Source organism: Eurytemora carolleeae, unplaced genomic scaffold (genome assembly GCF_000591075.1).
Source record: "Eurytemora carolleeae unplaced genomic scaffold, Eaff_2.0 scaffold627, whole genome shotgun sequence".
Taxonomy (NCBI): Eukaryota; Metazoa; Arthropoda; class Copepoda; order Calanoida; family Temoridae; genus Eurytemora; species Eurytemora carolleeae.
Window position 1 is genome coordinate 160,429 of NW_019396515.1, and position 18,799 is coordinate 179,227.

Here is an 18,799-nt window from a genome sequence, read left to right on the forward strand (position 1 = left end):
GATTGGTGTTCACGGGTTCGATTCCCGCACTCCTCCTAAACCTGTGGTTTCAAAATCATCTGAAGCCAGCAATTGGTTAAGTAGTTATGACCACCTGACGGATGTAGGAGGACAGAGGGGCGGCTATCAAAATCTCTCGCAGCGAAAGGTGCGTGCTTTTTTCTCTTACAAGAAAGAAGCTTGAAATGGATTGATCCAAGTGAATGAAGATGAAGAAAGGAAAAGTTGACAAGCAGGGAGAGTCTATATGGTTGCCAGATATAGGTACTTGGGGGTATCCAATCCGGGCTTACAAATGATTGGGAGCAATGAGTGTCATGTTTCCTGTCTGTAAGACACTCGGGGCTCATTCCAGTATATCAGAAGGATTCCTACACTCTGCTATTCTCTGGCCCAAGAAGCCCTTACTCCTTAGGCAGCTGGAATCTTGTCAGCCCTCTTCTCAGAATAAATGAAGCGTGGACGGATGGACGTGCTGCCAGACAGACAGATCAATACAAAACCCCTACAACACCAAACTTTCGAAATAGAAAAATTCCGAGATTCGATCGATGGGGGAAAACAACAAAAATAACTATTACAGAGTAATTATGCAAACAAAATTGTTATATTTCTTTTTACGATTCAATTTTTCATATAGATTACAGATATCGTTTTAAAGGAAATGACCGAAAAGAATGGGAGGTTGAACTAAAAAGCACAGTATTATTGAATGAAAAAATCAAAATTCATTTAATATCAATCAAATGATAAAAAATAAATCGCATTTTTTACTCTACAGCTACAGTGAAACCCTTAATAACGAATACATCGAAAGAATTCATCAAATGTCGTATTCTTCACTTTCTGATAATGGAATGTTGCAGATATTTAGTTTTTTAATTAAATGATTATATGGAACTCTTTAAAACTGTTCCCGCATATTCATGGCTATTTATTTATTTTCGCAAATACTGAAATTTACGTAATATAGTATAAAACTCATTGATATATTGTCAGGACGACATTTGATAAATTCTTCCGATGTATTCGTTATTATGGGTTTCATTGTAGAACCACAAACCTGTGGAATAGGAAGAAAGGAAAAATTAAGTGTATTTAATTTCATTACAATTGCAAATAAGTATTATTTAGAAGCTTAAAAATCCATTAATAAGTAAAAAATGCTGTGTTTCATGTTATTTGGACTATTTAAAATCTTAACTAGAGTCTCACTACAAAAAGATGCACTTTCAGTTAAAATGTTCTCCTTATTATAAATTATATAATTTATACATCTTGTATAGTAAATTATATAATTTATACATCTTGTATAATAAATTATATAATTGTTTTCTTTCCAGAGTTAAAATTTAGATATTGGTCAAAATAGATAAAGCACTTTGTAAACTTTTTTTTCGAAAAAAAAATGTTTTAAGTGATGTAGTTTATTGATCCAATCTCTAATCTTTAGCGCAGTCAGAATCCTCGATTATGTCCTACAAAAACGTCTGGTTAGATCGAATGTGTGTTTTTCATAAATAAGTATTATAATGAGCAGGACGTTCACAGTGAAAACATGAAAACTATTACGGTGGTAAGCGATTATATCGCTAGAATGAAGACGACTTTTTTATCTAAGTTTGATTGTTAACAAGTCTTTTTCGTATTAAAAATTTACATGTAATCAAAGAGAAGCTTTTTTGGATGATAAATTCTCTTGACTTTATGTCTTCTGTGTATCCATGTTGTTTAGCAGCGTAATTTAAATCAAAATTGAATTCGAAAGTCGTCTTCATTGTATTGATATAATTGCCAACCACTGTAGAAGACGACTTTGAGACTCAAGTTAAGATTTTAAATTGTCCAACGTACATAAGATACAATAAGTGTGCTTAATGCACTGAAAATGTCACTGCTGCTAGTATAATTATTTGCACAAACATCAAATACTCTTTAAATTTTGCTTTAATGTCGTCTTTCTATTCCACAGTTTTCTAGTTCTCACTGAACAAGGTTTTTGTAGGCAGGGGGGCGGGGGAGGGTTTATTGTGAAATAACAATTTTTATTGTTCTATAAGAATTTAAAATTTACCTGAACCAATTTCATTTTCCAGGATTCATTCTTTCTTCCTTTTTTGTTACTCAGCATCTAATTAATAATACCTTTTTTTACAAATTCAGACATCAATTACAATCAAGTACACTCAAAATAAGAAGCATTAAACTATGACATTAAAACGTTAAAATTATTTCAAATTATACACTAGAACTATGACTACATGAATACTGTGTTAAACTACACCAATACGGGGTTAAACTTCATTAATATTGTGTTAAACTGCATTAAGTATGTTAAAATACACTAAAACTATATTAAACTACAATAAAACTACGATAAAACTGTGTTAAACTACGCACTAATACGTGTTAAACTACATTAATATTGTGTTAAGCTGCATTAAAACTATGTGTTAAACTACATTAAAACTGTGTTAAACTACAATAAAACTGTGTTAAACTACACTAATACTGTGTTAAACTGCATTAATAATATGTTAAACTACATTAAAACTGTGTTAAACTATAATGAAGCTATAATTATATTTTATCTATATGACACTACACGGAAACAGTATTAAAAAATATTTAATAGTGTTAAACAACATTTTAACTGTGTTAAACAACATTGATAACTTTTCTTTACTACACTGAAACTATATTGAACTATATGAAAACTACACTAAACCCCTTTAAAACTACATTAAAGACTGTGTTAAATTACATTAAAATTATGTTAAACTACATTAAAACTTTATGAAACCACACTAATGCTGCCGTAAGAAACTGCGATGTCTACCATGTTTATCAAGTTTACCGTGCTTGTCAAGTTCACCATGTTTATTAAGTTTACCATGTTTATCATGTTTATCAAGTTTACCATGTTTATCAAGTTTACCATGTTTATCAAGTTTACCATGTTTATCAAGTTTATCATGTTTATCAAGTTCACCATGTTTATCAAGTTTACCATGTTTATCAAGTTTACCATGTTTACCTGTATAAACCTAACTACTCCTGTCCTGGGTAAAGAGCTCCCAGCTCCAACTTGAATATTGAAGAATTGCGCCACTTCTATATTTGTCAACTGAACCAGAAATTATATCTTTAATATCTAAAGATAGACAACATATATCTATATATAATTTGGCTTATCTGTCCGTTTGTATGTAAAGATGGCCATCGTTTAATTAAACAAACGATATTTTTAATAACAAACGAAGGTTTTCTTGAACGATTGGATCGTTAAGAAAAAAACGAACGATGTACGCAAAACGAACTACTTAGATAGTTCAGAGAAAAAAAAAACTAATAAAGCAATAAAACATACAAGTTAATGCCGTTCGAACGAACTTGAAAGAACGATAGTTTTTCTACTGAACGAAACATAGCAATTTAAAAAAAAAGTTATTTTTTACTGAACTGTCCACAAACTTTAAAAACACGATAGTTTTACTACTAAACAAATGAGTTTTTTAACAAACTATTTAAAACACTATCGTTTTTGTCTACTGAAAGAAAGATTTATTGAACGAAAAATTGTTCTGAACGAACTCGCCCATCTCTCATTGTATGTATTCAATAAACGTCAAAACAGCTGAACTCACATGACCCCAATTGGAAGATTTATGGCAATTAAAATAGAACAATTTTGCCAGGGAAAATGATTACAATTATTATCTTTACAACAATTTTTGTATATCTTTAATACACTTTTACAAAATGAGATAACTAATCAGTCCACATTGATTAAAGGACCTAAAATGACTCCAGGGAAGTTTTGTGAACAGTAGAAATAAAAATGAAAAATTTGGTTACCATATTTCTTCAAATGAAAGAAACCCTAAAATACAAATTGTTTAGGTCAATCAGCACATTTAATTAACCTTCATTTATGTACACAAATTTAAGTTTTCTTGGAAATGGAAAATTTCATTATAATTGCTCAAAAAGTATCTACATCGATCGAACAACAAGGTTTAGTGATTTTTAAAGAACGCTTTTTAGAAAATATTTTATAACATTTTTAGTGTTCTCGTTTATAAACCAAATTAGAATAAACGTCACTAAGTAATTTTAGAAACATAATTAAACACTCACAAACAAACAAATAAGTAAAGGAATTGAGTCCTTGCCACAAATTCTGTTTTTCTAATCCCTATTTCTTTTGAACCCAATGTCGTAAACCTTTGATATTTCAAACTTATATTATTTGATCTAACAGAAGTCATAGTTTGAAATATCAAATGTCTGCAACTTTGGACTGCAAAGATATAGGAATTAGAAAATCAGAGTTTGTGACAAAGACTCAATTCCTTTATATAACTTTTCATCAGAAAAGAAAATCAAGCATACACAACAAAAGTTTCATACCCCCCCGGGGACCCCTCCCTCCCCCCCATCCCAGTTTTAAGAGTTAAATGTGAATTACCAACCTTTCTTCCGTCTATAATCCCAGCATTCTTTAACCATTTACTCAGCTGTGGCAGTGTTATACAGCCAGCATTATCCTGAAATATAATGTACGTACTGTACAGTGTGCAGCAACAATGAGACTTCATTGACAGCCTCAAATTCTAAAAATGTAGGAACAAACACTAATTACATTTTGAACAAGTGTCTCTGAAGTCTAACAAAATATCATTTTATTTTAGAAAAAAATAGTTACCTGACTAGGAACCCATTTAGAATAGAAGTTAAACAAATAGTTAAACCTATCTTGGTCTGTTATACAATCTAAACATGATAGTTGAACCTATCTTGGTCTGTTATATAATCTAAACATGATAGTTAAACCTATCTTAATCTGTTATACAATCTAAACATGATAGTTATGCCTATCTTGGTCTGTTATACAATCTAAACATGAAAGTTGAACATATCTTGGTCTGTTATACAATCTAACCATGATAGTTAAACTTATTTTGGTCTGTTATACAATCTAAACATGATAGTTAAACCTATCTTGGTCTGTTATAAAATATAAACATTATAGTTAAACATATCTCGGTCTGTTATACAATCTAAACATGATAGTTGAACATATCTTGGTCTGTTATACAATCTAAACATGACAAATAAACATACCTTGGTCTGTTATACAATCTAAACATGATAGTTAAACATATCTTGGTCTGTTATACAATATAAACATGACAGTTAAACATATCTTGGTCTGTTATACAATATAAACATGATAGTTAAACATATCTTGGTCTGTTATACAATCTAAACATGATAGTTGAACCTAGCTTGGTCTGTTATACAATCTAAACATGATAGTTAAACATATCTTAGTCTGTTATACAATCTAAACATGATAGTTGAACATATCTTGGTCTGTTATACAATCTAAACATGATAGTTAAACCTATCTTAATCTGTTATACAATCTAAACATGATAGTTGAACCTATCTTGGTCTGTTATACAATGTAAACATGATAGTTAAACCTATCTTGGTCTGTTATACAATCTAAACAAGATAGTTAAACCTATATTGATACACTTTAAACATGATAGTTAATTATATCTTGATCTGTTATAAAATATAAACATGATAGTTGAACCTATCTTAGTCTCTTTTACAATCTAAATAGTTAAAGGTTTATGGATTTTTAAACAATTTCAAAGATGACAATTTTTGTAAAGAAAAATATCTCGACATTTATTATTTTGAAAATGCAAAGTTTAACAGGAAAATCCTCGAAATTTGATTTACTAAGAAAATTTTATGTTTGAAGAGCGACGATTTAAAAAATTGTTAATTAAAATGGATGCAGAGCGCCTTGGAAGTAGGGTTTGCAGCGAAAATGAAAAATAATTTCGCGAAAATTTTGCATTTTTTGGGAAATTTTTTTTTGCATTCGTTCGCTCGCAAAACATGCGAAAATTTCTCAAAAAATTGGGAATTAAAAAAGCAAAATATTTGCGAAATGCGAAACCTAAGGTTTTCGCAAAATGCAAAATTTTCTCGAACATTTCGTTTTCGCATTTTTGCTTCATTCATTTTCGCGAAAAAATGCGGAAATTCGCGAAAAAATTTGCGAAATATGAACGAAAGTTTTCGCATTTTTTCGCGAAACGTTTAATTCGCTGCAAACCCTAATTGGAAGCCTTGTATAACATAATCAGAACTTACCTTTTAAAGAATTAAAAGTCTCCACTACAATTTCTTCTTTTGGTCTGACATCTTCTTCTAGTTAAAGAGAAACGTGTAAATTTAACATTACATACTATAAGCTAAAGTTGCTCATAGTTACTCCTGCCGTTTACCCGCGCTTTGTCTGTAAAGCTAAATTACCCGGCGTGGCGTTGCCCGAGGAATTAAAAATAATTCAAACATTTGTTTTGCATATGTTATCCCCGGGATGGATTCCCTCAAAAAGGTTCAATCAATTTGGTTCAGTTGTTTGGCCACCTATGGCGAAAGTATTATTATAATAGATTTAGTTTAACAAATCTAATTCTAAACTAATTTTTAGCTAATTCCTGCTTTCACTGTTAACGATTTTTTAGTTTGTTAACTCGAGTTTTTCTTCTATCTCTGAAAAGGGGAACTTGTGGTTAAAGAAATAAGTATTTAAGCTAAGCATAATATAGAAAAAACAGTTAATGCTAAAAACTAGGGTTTCCATTCGAAAAACTTTTGCGCAATTTTTGCGGAACGAAACGCAAAATGTTTATTTCTTTTCGCATCAGTTTTGCGCGAAAAAACAACAATTTGCGCAATCATTCGCAAAATTCATTTCGCGCAAAATTGCCCTATTCCGGTTTTGCGAAACTCAAGTTTTGCGTAATTCCGCAACCAGAGTTTTTCGCAATCCTGCAATTTTGTAAAAATCAAACGTGTGTGTTTCTTAGAATTCAATTCTGGAAAAATCTTGTTTTGGAATGTCTTCCTATTGGTCACTTTTACATAATTGACCAATGACAGTTAAGAAGAGTTCAAATCTCACAATTTTCTCGACAATTTTAGTTTTGTACATGCATATTTCCTAAAAGTGGATTCTTCAGGCATTGGTTACTTTCTTGCATTATTTTATATGAGATTAAAAAGATTTCAGAAATTTGATTAAACAAATTTAAGAATATAATTCATACTTGATTAGGCAACGCTTTTAAGGGTCACTTGAAATTATTTAATAGGATTAAAATATTGCCAAGTTTCACACTCTCTAATTTCTATTATATTAATTTTGGTCCCTTAATTTAAACTTTTTGTAACTGGAAGTAACCAATTGAGTGTATTATAATCGTTATCATACTCGTATGTTAATATTTTTTTTATGTATGGAATAAATCTTCAGTTGTTTAATTCTATGCATAGAATATCAATTTTTGACAATTTGCCTAAAAAGTTACATTTCGTTTCATGCGCAGCTTTTGCAAAAAATATTTCCGGTTTTGCGCAAATAAATAGCGCAAAACTCATTGCGTTTCATGTGCAAAAATAGCGCAAAAGTTCGCAAAAAAAAAATTTGCGCGAAAGAGTTAGCCATTTCGTGGAAACCCTACTAAAAACATTAATTTAAGCAAATTCAGTGCAAACAAATTTTCGAATTTTGCCGTTATTTAAAAAAAAAGTACCCGTTCGTTATTTCTTGTTCTATTTGTTTTTATCATTAACGGTTATTTTCGGTCGAGACGTTCGCAAACGTGCATGTTCCGTTAATTTAAAAAACTACATCTTGTCAACAGAACCTTGCCCAGTTATAGATAATAGTATTATTTATAAGAGTTTCGTCAGTGCGTTGTTAGAAATTAAAATTTTTAATTCCAAAGAGAGAATTAGAATTTCTTCAAAAAAGCTTTTATAGAATTATTTTCTTGAAGTATGGGGAGAACATTGCATGGTTAACAATAGTTTGGGGTTAGAGCTCACAGAGTTCATTGCTATCTTAGAATGTCAGGGATTATGATAGCTAAAATAAATTCGTTTCGGTCCCACCCTGCACTATACTTGGATTGATTCTACCCGGGTCATAATTGGCTATCTATCTATCTATATTCTATAAATATACTTTGCTTGTCTGTCTGTTTGTATCAAATAAGCGTCAAAACGGCTGAACTGATCTGGCCCAAAATTGGTGTGGGACCTTGCATGATCTGCAGGAAAGGGTTTATTGATGCTCAGAATTACATAAAGTTCTTTCCGAAAGCTTTTATTTTTGTGAAATTTATTTAAATGCGCGAAAAAATATAAAAAAATCTGCAACATTTTTTAGTTATTTTTGTTTGTTTTATACTGTACAAAGAGAAAATGCTCACAGATAGAGCAACACAATTAAAAGCTTAGAACTTTAAAATAACGAAAGTTATAATATTAAACTTTACATTCATTAAATATCCGTTATGGTAAAAATTGTGAATGCAAAAAAAAATACAAAAATAATTCCTTAATTGATAATCAATTAAATATCACCTTTAGTCATCTTTGTATTTCCGACGGATTTAAGTTTTGTAGATCTTTTGTTAGGTTTCTCTTCTGTGTCAATCTCATTCTACAATATTAAAATCTATGTATTCATGTATATTTTATATATTTGGCTTGTAGTTGTCTGTATATGTATCCAATAAATATTAAAACGGTTTTAAACCAATCAGGCCCAGGGAAGGTCTATGGAAGGTCGAAATAAAAAAGGAGTTTTTGCCACAAATTTTAATTTTCTAATCCCTATCTTTTCTTGACACAAAGTTGTAACTTTAGAATATATTTCAAAGTTTACATTCTGGTAGATCAAACAATCTAAGTATGAAATATCAATGGGTTCCATCATCAAGTTGCAAAGAAATAGGGATGAACAAATTTGAGTTTGTGGCAAAGACAAAATTATTTCCCTTCAAAAATTTCGATTAAAATGTTTTCCTTGCATCCGATAAACGCCAGCACATCTTAACCGATGCAAGCAAACACGTTTTTGTAGGATCATATGACTTTAGCCTCTGAAAATGTTCAATTCTAATTATTTTTGTAAATCCACTAATGCATTTTTAGGGGCGGTTACAGGGGGGGGGGTCATGACCTTTGCACCCCCCCTGACGGATTCGGAATAGCTTTAAATAGCACTTAAGTTTCAGTTGACTTTTCAAATGTTGCTTTACAAGTTTTTAACTGAATTTTACAAAAAGTAGAATTTTTTTCCAAATTAGACATTTTCTTTAGATTCTTGAAGTATATTTAAATATTGTATATATAAAATGTACATCGACAATAATGATAAAGCATTTTGCTCATTTAGATAAATATTTGTTTGTATGTTATTTATAGCTGGCCAAACGGCTAGACCGAATGGGCTGGCATTTATTTTTTAATTTAATTAATTTTTTTAAAAATCAAAATTTTGTTCGTTCAAAATTTAATTTTTTAAAAAATCTTTTTTTCCCTTTCAAAAGTCATTTCCAGGGGCAACACCGGGCACTTGAGCTGGTAGTTCATATAGTATCAAAATAAATATAAATACAACGAAATCCCTCAGAATTTTTAAATTTGTTTTTCCGATCGACCACGTCTGCAGGTCGTTATATTTATTGTTAATTGTGTTTTCCAACCTTTGTTAGTTTTCCGTTCTTTATTTTTGATTTTATATCTTTCTTGATTAATACAGGGTTGTCATTATCCTTCCTTGTTTTTTCCTCATCCTGAATTAAAATATAATAAACAAAATTGAATTTTAATACGTTTAAAAACTATATAACTTACCTTCTTTCTCATAATAATCTGTTATTTTTTGTATCGTAGAAGTTTATTTATTGTTAATGAATTTTTGAAATTTTGAAATCCCCCCCCCCTCCACTCTCTATGATTTTGAGTAGAGCTAATGGAGTGTGATACATGTCCCAAGTTCAACTTTTCAAGGCAAAGAGAGAAATACCCAATTTACTATGGTACCCTTTAAACCTTAGACTGATCATTATCCCTGTGTCACTGTGTGTTTATCTTTTAAATGATGATCAAATTGCCTAAAAACTGTAGTGTACGCTAGTATACAGAGTGAACATAACTCAGCTGATCTTGCATATATTCCTCGAAAATTCCGAATACTCCCGAAATAAGATAATGAATTGAAAATATTTTTTTATTTCTGTGAGTTCTCTGGAAAGTAAATAAAAAAACATTTTGAAAACAAAGGATGGTTTTCTAAAGCTTTAAACTTGTTTTTTTTACAGGCCAAATTTGTCTAAACCCCATTTTGAGAGAGTGTCGTTGGTCGTCATTAAAATCTCATTCTTTGTGAGTCACCCTGTACTAACCAATTAGGAAAGGATGTATTTAAGAGTGTAATCAGTATGCAAGACTAAGCTTCCCAAACATGCCGTTGATTGGTTTATTTCTGATCAAGGAAGGAAGAGTATAGCAATATATATGTTTAGAATTCTCCCCTTCCTAGGACTGGGCATTGTTCCGTTAACGAACTGCAGGCCGTGAAAATGGAATGTTTAGTAAACAAATGACAAAACCGTTAGTTTTAAAATCTTATAACGAACGAAAATGATAAAAGAACGAAACACAACGGTTCATTTTTATGCTTAAAATCGCACAAAATATATTATTAGATGCTTTTTTACATTAATTTTTACATTACATAATCATTAACGGCTGGCACTGTTAACAGTTTCTAAGATATTCATAGTATAGCGATCTTTAATTAATTTTTATCGTTAACCCATTCACTGAAAGGAATATTCAGTTTGTGACTATTCAAATTAATTGAAATGTTGGTTCTTTTCGTTTTTAACTAATTGTTTAAAAATGGTTTTAAAAAAGTCTAAACATGCCCAAGCCTTAATTAAAGCTCTTCCCGCTTCTATACCCTGAGTGGTAAAACGATGATAAAAAAGAAAGATTATTCAAAGTTGTAATCTCCATGTTTATCTGTCTGCCTGTTTGTTTGTCCGATCATAACTCAGGAACTCCCTGACCGATTTGCCTCAAATTGTGGAACTCGGGAAACCCAAGAGAATGTTCTTAGCTTAGTTTTGAGATTCTAAGATGAGTAATTTACAACCAAGTGAGGGTAAGCATGAGTAACCTGGGCAACTAGGTTTCCAAGCTAGTTTTTAAAAATATTTTTCTCCTTTATTGTCTGTAATAATGTTAGGAATGAATCTTATTTAAGTAGGTAATATTAAACCACTTTATGTATTCCAAAATAGTACTACAGATTTAGTTTCTTTTTCAAAACATAAATTAAAAAATAAAATCATTATTATTATAATTGACTGTTGAATGATTAACAAAAAGTATCTTGTTCCTGAGTTTTTAATTTATAATAGAATATTTTGAACCAAATTATATAACATCTGGAGCTAAGACGTTTTGAAAATTACTTCTTTTAAACTAAAGCTAGAAACAAAAGCATTGTAGTTCTAAAATAAACATATCTTGAATGGTAAACAAGTATAAGGGATTAATTTGTAATGTAAACCTAAAGACAAAGCGGTGGCGACACTTCAAAGTCGTCCCCGACCCGGTCTTAGCAATTTATGCAAATTTTCATATCTTGCACTTGATTTCCGTGTTTACCAGGTCTATTAATTATAGCTTTCCATTCACCCAACCCTAGGCATTCAAAACCCATGCCTTTTACGCTGTTGCGATTTTTAAATCTACAAATATATTTAAAAGCCCTTAAAAAATGGATGAAAAATACCATGTGTCATATGTAAATATTTGTCAATTTTTTTACCAACTTTTTAGCGTATTTTTTTAACTTTAAAGAATCTCCTTAGCACCCTAGAGGTATATTTCTTTAATGAGCTGGCCTAGCTAAATTGGACTCGGGACATGCGTCACACTCCCATATTTCAACTATAAGTGCAAAATCATGGAGGAGGAGATTGTCCCCCTCATCACAAAAATAACCCAATCGGGATTGGGCTAAATTTCTACTTTTTTCTAAAAACAGAACCAGAAAGTAAAGCATTAAAGAAAGTTTTCGAAAGTAAAGTTCTTTAATTTGGCTTGAAATCTAAAGAAAAAGATTTTTGGAAAGAAAGTCCTATTCTACTTTAATACTTTATTTTCTAGAATTTTAAACCAAAAAGTAGAATAGGAATGAACCAAGGAGTATGGAAAAGAAGGGAGATGCAACTGACGCGCCCTGCCCCTACCTTATGATTATAGATGCTTTGCAGACGGTACTCAATTTGTATAAAAATTATTTGTCTGATGTACAATTACCGTGTATAAAATAACCTATACTGAATATTTTTTATACAAATGGAGTACGTCTGCAAAGTATGTATATTCATAAAGTATACTCCTTGGAATACACTTTAGAGTTTTAGTAAAACATATTATTAAGAATACCTTACACACTGCAACAATGTTTACAGGAGGCCCTGCATCAAAAAATAATTATAATTATTTATCATTATCATTTATCAGTATTTTCTTTTCAGAATTACAATGACAAATGTACGTCGTTTTGGGACACTGTTTTTGGGACACTGTTTTTGGGAAACTGTCGCAAACAGTTTGAGTGACTCTCTCTATTCAAAATCCGAATGAGTACGGTACCCTTGAACACTGTATCTTATAAACTCTGTTTAACGTCGTTCTCTAGATTAAACGTTTTTATGTTTGAACATTTCACTCATTGTGTTCCTCAATGAGAACTGTGCAAGTTTCTTTTGTAGAGAATCAGCTACAATTGAAAATAATCAGGTTTAACAATTATATACCATGCACATGAAAATGCACAAAACTATTATATGGATACCGTTGTGAATCGGCCATGTCACTTTTGTTTAATGAAGGGTCCCTGGAAATTACGGAGTGGGTACAAAACTCCTAAAAACATTGCACCTAAAATTCATAAAACCCAAATTTAAGTGTTTTGAAATTTGGGTTTTATGAATGTATAATCTCTTCTCTTTGTGTATAGGGTGTTTTGTTTTGTACAGAGGACAAGTAATTTATACAATTCCGAATAACAAAATACTGATCAGTTAAATTTGTTTTCTACAGATTGACCCGAGAAGTGAAACGTATTCATTTACCTTTTTGTAGGACGCAAGTTCATAATGTACAATTTTTAGTTTTTAACGCTTTTATAAACAATACATTCTTATGTGTCTAGGTCTATGAATGTGAACATTTTGAAAACGTCATTAAAATCTTATTTCTGGCAAGAAAATCCACTAATGTACACTCTGAAAATTTCATTAAAACATTTTGAAGGTGTTTTGTTTTTAGGTGTACATGGATGTTTTGCAATTTAGGTAATTTAAAGTGTGTGCGCTTTGGTTTCAAAGGTTACTCACTCCGAAATTATGCCTACAGACCTTTAACGTAAAAAAACTTATTAGAATTCTTGATCTGAGACACAAACATATTAAACCTTCCATTATTTTAGAGCAAAAATAAAAGTAAATGTTAATTGTTAATGTCACAACGGTGCCCTAATTAGTAAACATAAGTGTGGGACCATGAAATATTCTGTCAGCTCGTGTCTTAAAATATTCAGATCCTGTCAGCTCGTGTCGTAAAATATTCAGATCCTGTCAGCTCGTGTCTTAAAATATTCAGATCCTGTCAGCTCGTGTCTTAAAATATTCAGATCCTGTCAGCTCGTGTCTTAAAAGTTTCTAAAATAAAAAGGTAAAACAAAAATGAAAATATGGGTAACAAAAAAACCTATCTTGAAATACTGAATTCAAAATGTTAAAATCAAAAAAATCTGTTAAAAATTGAGCAAATTGTAGCTTAAAATCGACTTTTTAGTTGAATTTTGCCAGAGTCCTTTTAAAAAAACAGTTTGTTGACCCTAGATCAAACAATTTTTCAAAATTTAAAAAAGCAACATATGAGCAATATTCAATGGTTAGAGGCGCAACTTTAGATACCCATATCGACATATTTCGAAAAAAAATAAAAAAAATCGACCTCACTTTTTGTAATTAATGATTTTTTTAAATGCCTGCGCTGACCAATGTTTTAAAAATCGAAAATCAAATTTCAGAATGTTTAAATAAACAATTTTTGGTGTGTGCTGGTAATTTTTAAAGAAGAAATTCATATTGTTCCAGAGGGGTACTAAACAGAGCTTTCATGGTGTAGTTTACCTCTGAGCTTCCCGTGCTGGGAAACACTGGAAAAGTTTGAAACTGATGAACTTCTAGAGTTAGAACTGAAAATAACATAATTAAAGGGACTGTACCTGTAATTTCAAGTGATCTTTTATTTCAAGAGTCGCATGTCCGATTCACATTAATACCATTAAAACCTTTATCTGGTCAATAATGTGAAGGTTTAATTAATTAATGCCTGAAAAGTGTTTAATTCAGGCAATTCACTCCAATTACTTTCCAGAGAAACCAACTTGAAAGCAATCAATTTTCAGAAATAAAATAATGGATATCTTTACAAAAAAGTGTACTGCAATGATTTTATTTTCATTTCTCCCACACAATGCAGTACACAGAAAATATGTGAATTTGTTTTCTAGAATTTTGAAAAAATTAAAATGGTCACCCTGTTAACAAAATTTTCAAATTTAAAACTTTCTAGATTCTAAATGTGGCCTTTTCTCTATAAATTCAATATTGTTCACCTTTTAGAGTAGGTTTTCTTTAAAGGTAAATCCAGGGTTTCAGAATTAAGGGATTCCAGATTTCTAAACATTTACATTTAGCAGAAACTTTAAACTTTGGCTTAAAGGGACTGTCCACGTAATTCTAAGTGACCCTTCATGGATAGAGTTATATTCTCGATTCACAACGGTACCCTTTACACCTTTATCTGAATAAAAATTAGAGCAAATTTTAAGGAAATGAGCAAAATAAGGAATCTCGTTCATTGTTGCTCAAATATAGGTTTAAAGGGATACTGTTATGATTCGGGCAAGCTACTATTAGATTGGACCTCTTTAAAAGTTTGGTGATAGTTCCTTTAACAAAACAAAGTGTGCACCATAGTTTCAGTAGAAGTAAATATTTCCATTTACTGATAGCGCTGATTGAAGGATTCATAACTCTAATTGGATAATGAGATAGATAGAAAGATAAATGTTACCGCCATACTATTTTTATTGGTTCAGAATAGACAACAAACACATGACTGAACCCTGATTGGATCAGGTACTAATGGACTCGACAGGAGTGTGTGAAGAAACGTGTAAACTTGGATTACATGAACCCGTTCTCAATGTGTGAACATTTTCAAAATATTTTAGAAATATTTTAGAAATATTTTAGAAATATTTTAGAAATATTTTAGAAATATTTTAGTTTAATTTTTTAGAAAATGAATAATGACCAATGTATAAGGTCTAAGCAGAGTTTTTTTTTATAGACAAGTATTTTCTTCAAACATAATATGTGGCCCAAAGAAAGCAACTGGTAAAATATATGAAACGCCAAATTAATCTTTTTATTGCTTGAATATTATTATCATTATGATTGTCAATATTACTGTTAATATTATTATTATCATTATCATTATTATTATTATTGTTATTATTATTATTATTATTATCATCTTCCATTTTTAAGTGAACACATTATTATGATGAAATTTAAGAATTTTGCATTTTTTTATAAATATCAAAAAAATATTAAAATTTTGATACCCAAGATTTAAATTCTTGAAGGCCCCGGCAACCTCCCAATCAGGAAATCTATAATTAAGAATTTTTATATTTTTTTCTTCAAGGGGTACCAAGTTGGGGTAATTTTTTCATAAAAAGCCATCAAAGATAGTATACCTTCTAAAACAATATTCGGGAAAAACGTTCCGAAATTTTTTTCGGAATGTTTTTCTCAGAGTTATACCATAATGTTCCTAAATTCTGGAACAGGGTTCAGGAATTCTTGTCCATCATGAAACAAAACTCCGGTTTACTTCCCGTCAGACCCTTCCCGTCCAGCATATAACACCCTTACCGTCCAGCATATCAGACCCTTCCAGTCAAGCATATCATACCCTTCCCGTCCAGCATAAAAGACCATTCCCGTCCAGCATATCTCCCCCTTCCCATCCAGCATATCTCCCCCTTCCCGTCCAGCATATCAGACTCTTCCCGTCCAGCATATCTCCCCCTTCCCGTCCAGCATATCAGACTCTCCCCGTCCAGCATATCAGACTCTTCCCGTGGAGCACATTAGACTCTTTCCGTCAAGCATGTCAGACTCTTCCCGTCCAGCACATCACACTCTTCCGGTCCATTATATCAGACTTTCCCGTCCAGCACATCAGACTCTTCCCGTCCAGCATATAAGACACTCCCCCCGTCCAGCATATCAGACTCTTCCCGTCCAGCATATAAGACCCTCCCCCCGTCCAGCATATCTCCCCCTTCCCGTCCCCAACCTTTACCAGAAAATTCAAATTGCTAAATTCTAGTCACGTTTGCATCTTTGAATTTCAGAAGATATAATTTAGAAAAAAGCTATTTCAAATCCAATTTAATAACAAAATTTACATATACCCTTTGAAATTTTAAATTTTCATCTGAAAAAAATTGTTATAGCACCGGCATCAAATTTACCTTAACAGAATCACTTAAAAAAATGTAAAGAATGATGATGAATTTGAATTTGATGACTGTGCTACAACAAATTTTGTTCTATGTAAATTTGAAGTTTTTAAGAGTGTAGCAGAAAGGGATTTCGTAAAGCTAATCATTTAATACTGCAATCACATCGAAACAAATATGTTATTGTGAAGAACAAAAATGGCTGAATTTCTAAAATGTAACTGGATAAATGTTTTTTTTTATACAAGTTTAAAAAACAAAACTAGAAGAGCTAAGAGGTCACAAAGTCCTAGCAGTAAAGTCGCACAAAATTGACCTTTTCCATCTGTTTATAGTTAACAGTGAAATCTTAATACATGTATTGTAGGTGTCGGTTTTTCATCAATAAGCGTTAAAATAGATGAACAATTTTTATTGAATCCCACTAATCTAAATTCAATAATTGGTCAAAAAGTTTAAGTTTTTAAACAAATAGAAAAATACACTAAAAAAGACCAAAAAATTTACTAAAAATTTTGAGATAAAAAAAAACAAAAATGCAAAATGGGTTTGTGAATAAATGCATACTATTTATAAAAATGAGTATATTACATAAATAGATATATTACCCTGTGCTGGGCATCTCTCTCTGAGCCTCATCGTCTTTACTAAACAAAAATGTTCAGAAAATGGTAAATAAATTATTTTTTAAAATATTGTAAATACAAAGGAATTAAGTATTTGTCACACGCTCAAATTTTCTACTCCCTATACCTTTGCAGCCTTATAGTGTAAACCTTGAAACTAGCAAACTAAGAATATTTGGTCTCAGAAAATACATTGTTTGAAATACAAAGATTTACGACTTCAGGTTGCAAAGATATAGGGATTAGTAAATCAGAGCGTGTGGCAAGAACGCAGTTCCTTTGTTTAGAGAATTGAATTGAAGAATAATCCAGGCACCCCACCATTTAACAAAATTAATATCTACCTCGCAATGCTTTGAAGTGATCTGAAAAGCCATAACAATATGCTTTTTCAATATAGTTAAGCTTTTCTCAATATCATGACATTGAAATATCAATTTTAATTTATTAATTTCTAAATAATTTCAAATCTATCAAATAATATTCTATTTTTTGGCTCCTAAGACTGGGTTTTCTCTGAAGCTCCAAAATATCTGAAAAACTCCCAAACTGAAAAATTTAATTAAGATTATAAAGGGATATCTCGCAAAAAATTAAACGCTTGCTTGATGTCTTTCTCAAGAAAATAATTTCAATTTCAATATTTTTGGAATTTCTGATATGTTATATAATCTCAGGACGGTTCCATTACAGTACTGGATTGGAAAATAGGATAACTTTACACTTTTCAACTTATATTATAATTCATTAGATAAAAAGTTAAAGGGTACCTTAGTTAATCGGAAATTCCCCTTTTTAATTGAAGGGTATTGCAATTATGTGTACAGTCCTCCTTAACCCTAAACATGCTGGGGGTTGGAGGTTTGGCGCCCCCTATATAGTTTTTTTGTCTTAGCACTCTCATTTTTGACGCTATCATCGTGAAATTTTGTGACTTTTAATGAATAGGAATTTAAAGGATTTTTTGTAAATTTTTTTTTTTTAATGCATAGGGTTGGGTACAACGCGGAAGAAGTCCGGTCTTTGAAAAAAATATCTGAAATAGCCCATGACTTTTTTGTGACTAAAGCTACCTATCTAAAAACTATATTTCTAAAAAGCCCTTGAAAAACGGATATAGAAATATGTGACACATTTTCATATTTGCTTAAAGCGAATTTTTTTTTTAACTTTTCTGACTATTTTTTTTGTTTTTTTTTAACCCTCCCTAGCACCGAACTATTAAAGTTATCCGTCTAATTTTTTTCAATGAGCAGGCCTTGGCAAATTGGGCTATGAACATGCATTTCAACACTATACCTTTTCTCTAAGGCCTTTTTCTATACATATACATAGATTCAGACCCCCCAGCCTTTATTGGGTTAAATAAAACGAAATAAAAGCAGGGATTCTTTAGAGGAGTTTACTACTTTGTAATTTGATTCTGCTTTGACGTAAACTGGAAACAATAAAAGAAACTGAACAACATTGTAAGTGGTGACGCATTTCTTTCTTTCTAGGTTTATAAGAATCCGTAGGACTAGAGTTGGGCGCGTTCCGCTTTTTATAATTTGTTCATTGATCGTTTGTTGACGACTCTCTTTGTTTATCAGTTAAAATTTGAATTCGTTCATTTTTAGAATGATCGTTCATTTTCCATCTATTTTGTTAATTT

At 31.0% G+C, this 18,799-nt stretch overlaps 1 protein-coding gene across 3 annotated transcripts; it reads right to left on the reverse strand.

Annotated features, from left to right (window-relative positions):
* Positions 1-1,400: 1,400 nt before the first annotated feature.
* LOC111704700 (uncharacterized) lies at positions 1,401-17,728 on the reverse strand. 3 transcript variants are annotated; one of them, XM_023477014.1, is made up of 15 exons: positions 17,645-17,728; positions 17,490-17,510; positions 17,128-17,166; positions 15,614-15,661; positions 14,597-14,659; positions 14,109-14,173; positions 12,352-12,383; positions 9,591-9,680; positions 8,464-8,542; positions 6,181-6,237; positions 4,709-4,776; positions 4,476-4,550; positions 3,038-3,127; positions 2,075-2,131; positions 1,401-1,478 (listed from the first exon to the last, which is right to left on the reverse strand). In XM_023477014.1, exons 3-15 carry the CDS (start codon positions 17,139-17,141, stop codon positions 1,443-1,445), a joined length of 774 nt encoding a protein of 257 aa, XP_023332782.1. In that variant the 5' UTR covers positions 17,142-17,166; positions 17,490-17,510; positions 17,645-17,728; the 3' UTR covers positions 1,401-1,442. The 3 variants fall into 3 exon arrangements, with proteins under 3 accessions (XP_023332782.1, XP_023332784.1, XP_023332783.1); XM_023477016.1 differs by lacking the exon at positions 15,614-15,661; XM_023477015.1 differs by lacking the exon at positions 17,645-17,728 and having other exon boundaries at positions 17,490-17,615.
* Between the last annotated feature and the right edge of the window lie 1,071 nt (positions 17,729-18,799).

Bases quoted from the DNA above. Each gene is read 5' to 3' on its own strand.
- LOC111704700 (XM_023477014.1), bottom strand. The intron at 6,238-8,463 runs GTGATATTTAAT...CTCTTTAACTAG, and splicing joins AAATACAAAGATGACTAAAG to AAGAAGATGTCAGACCAAAA. The intron at 4,777-6,180 runs GTAAGTTCTGAT...TATCATGTTTAG, and splicing joins GACTTTTAATTCTTTAAAAG to ATTGTATAACAGACCAAGAT.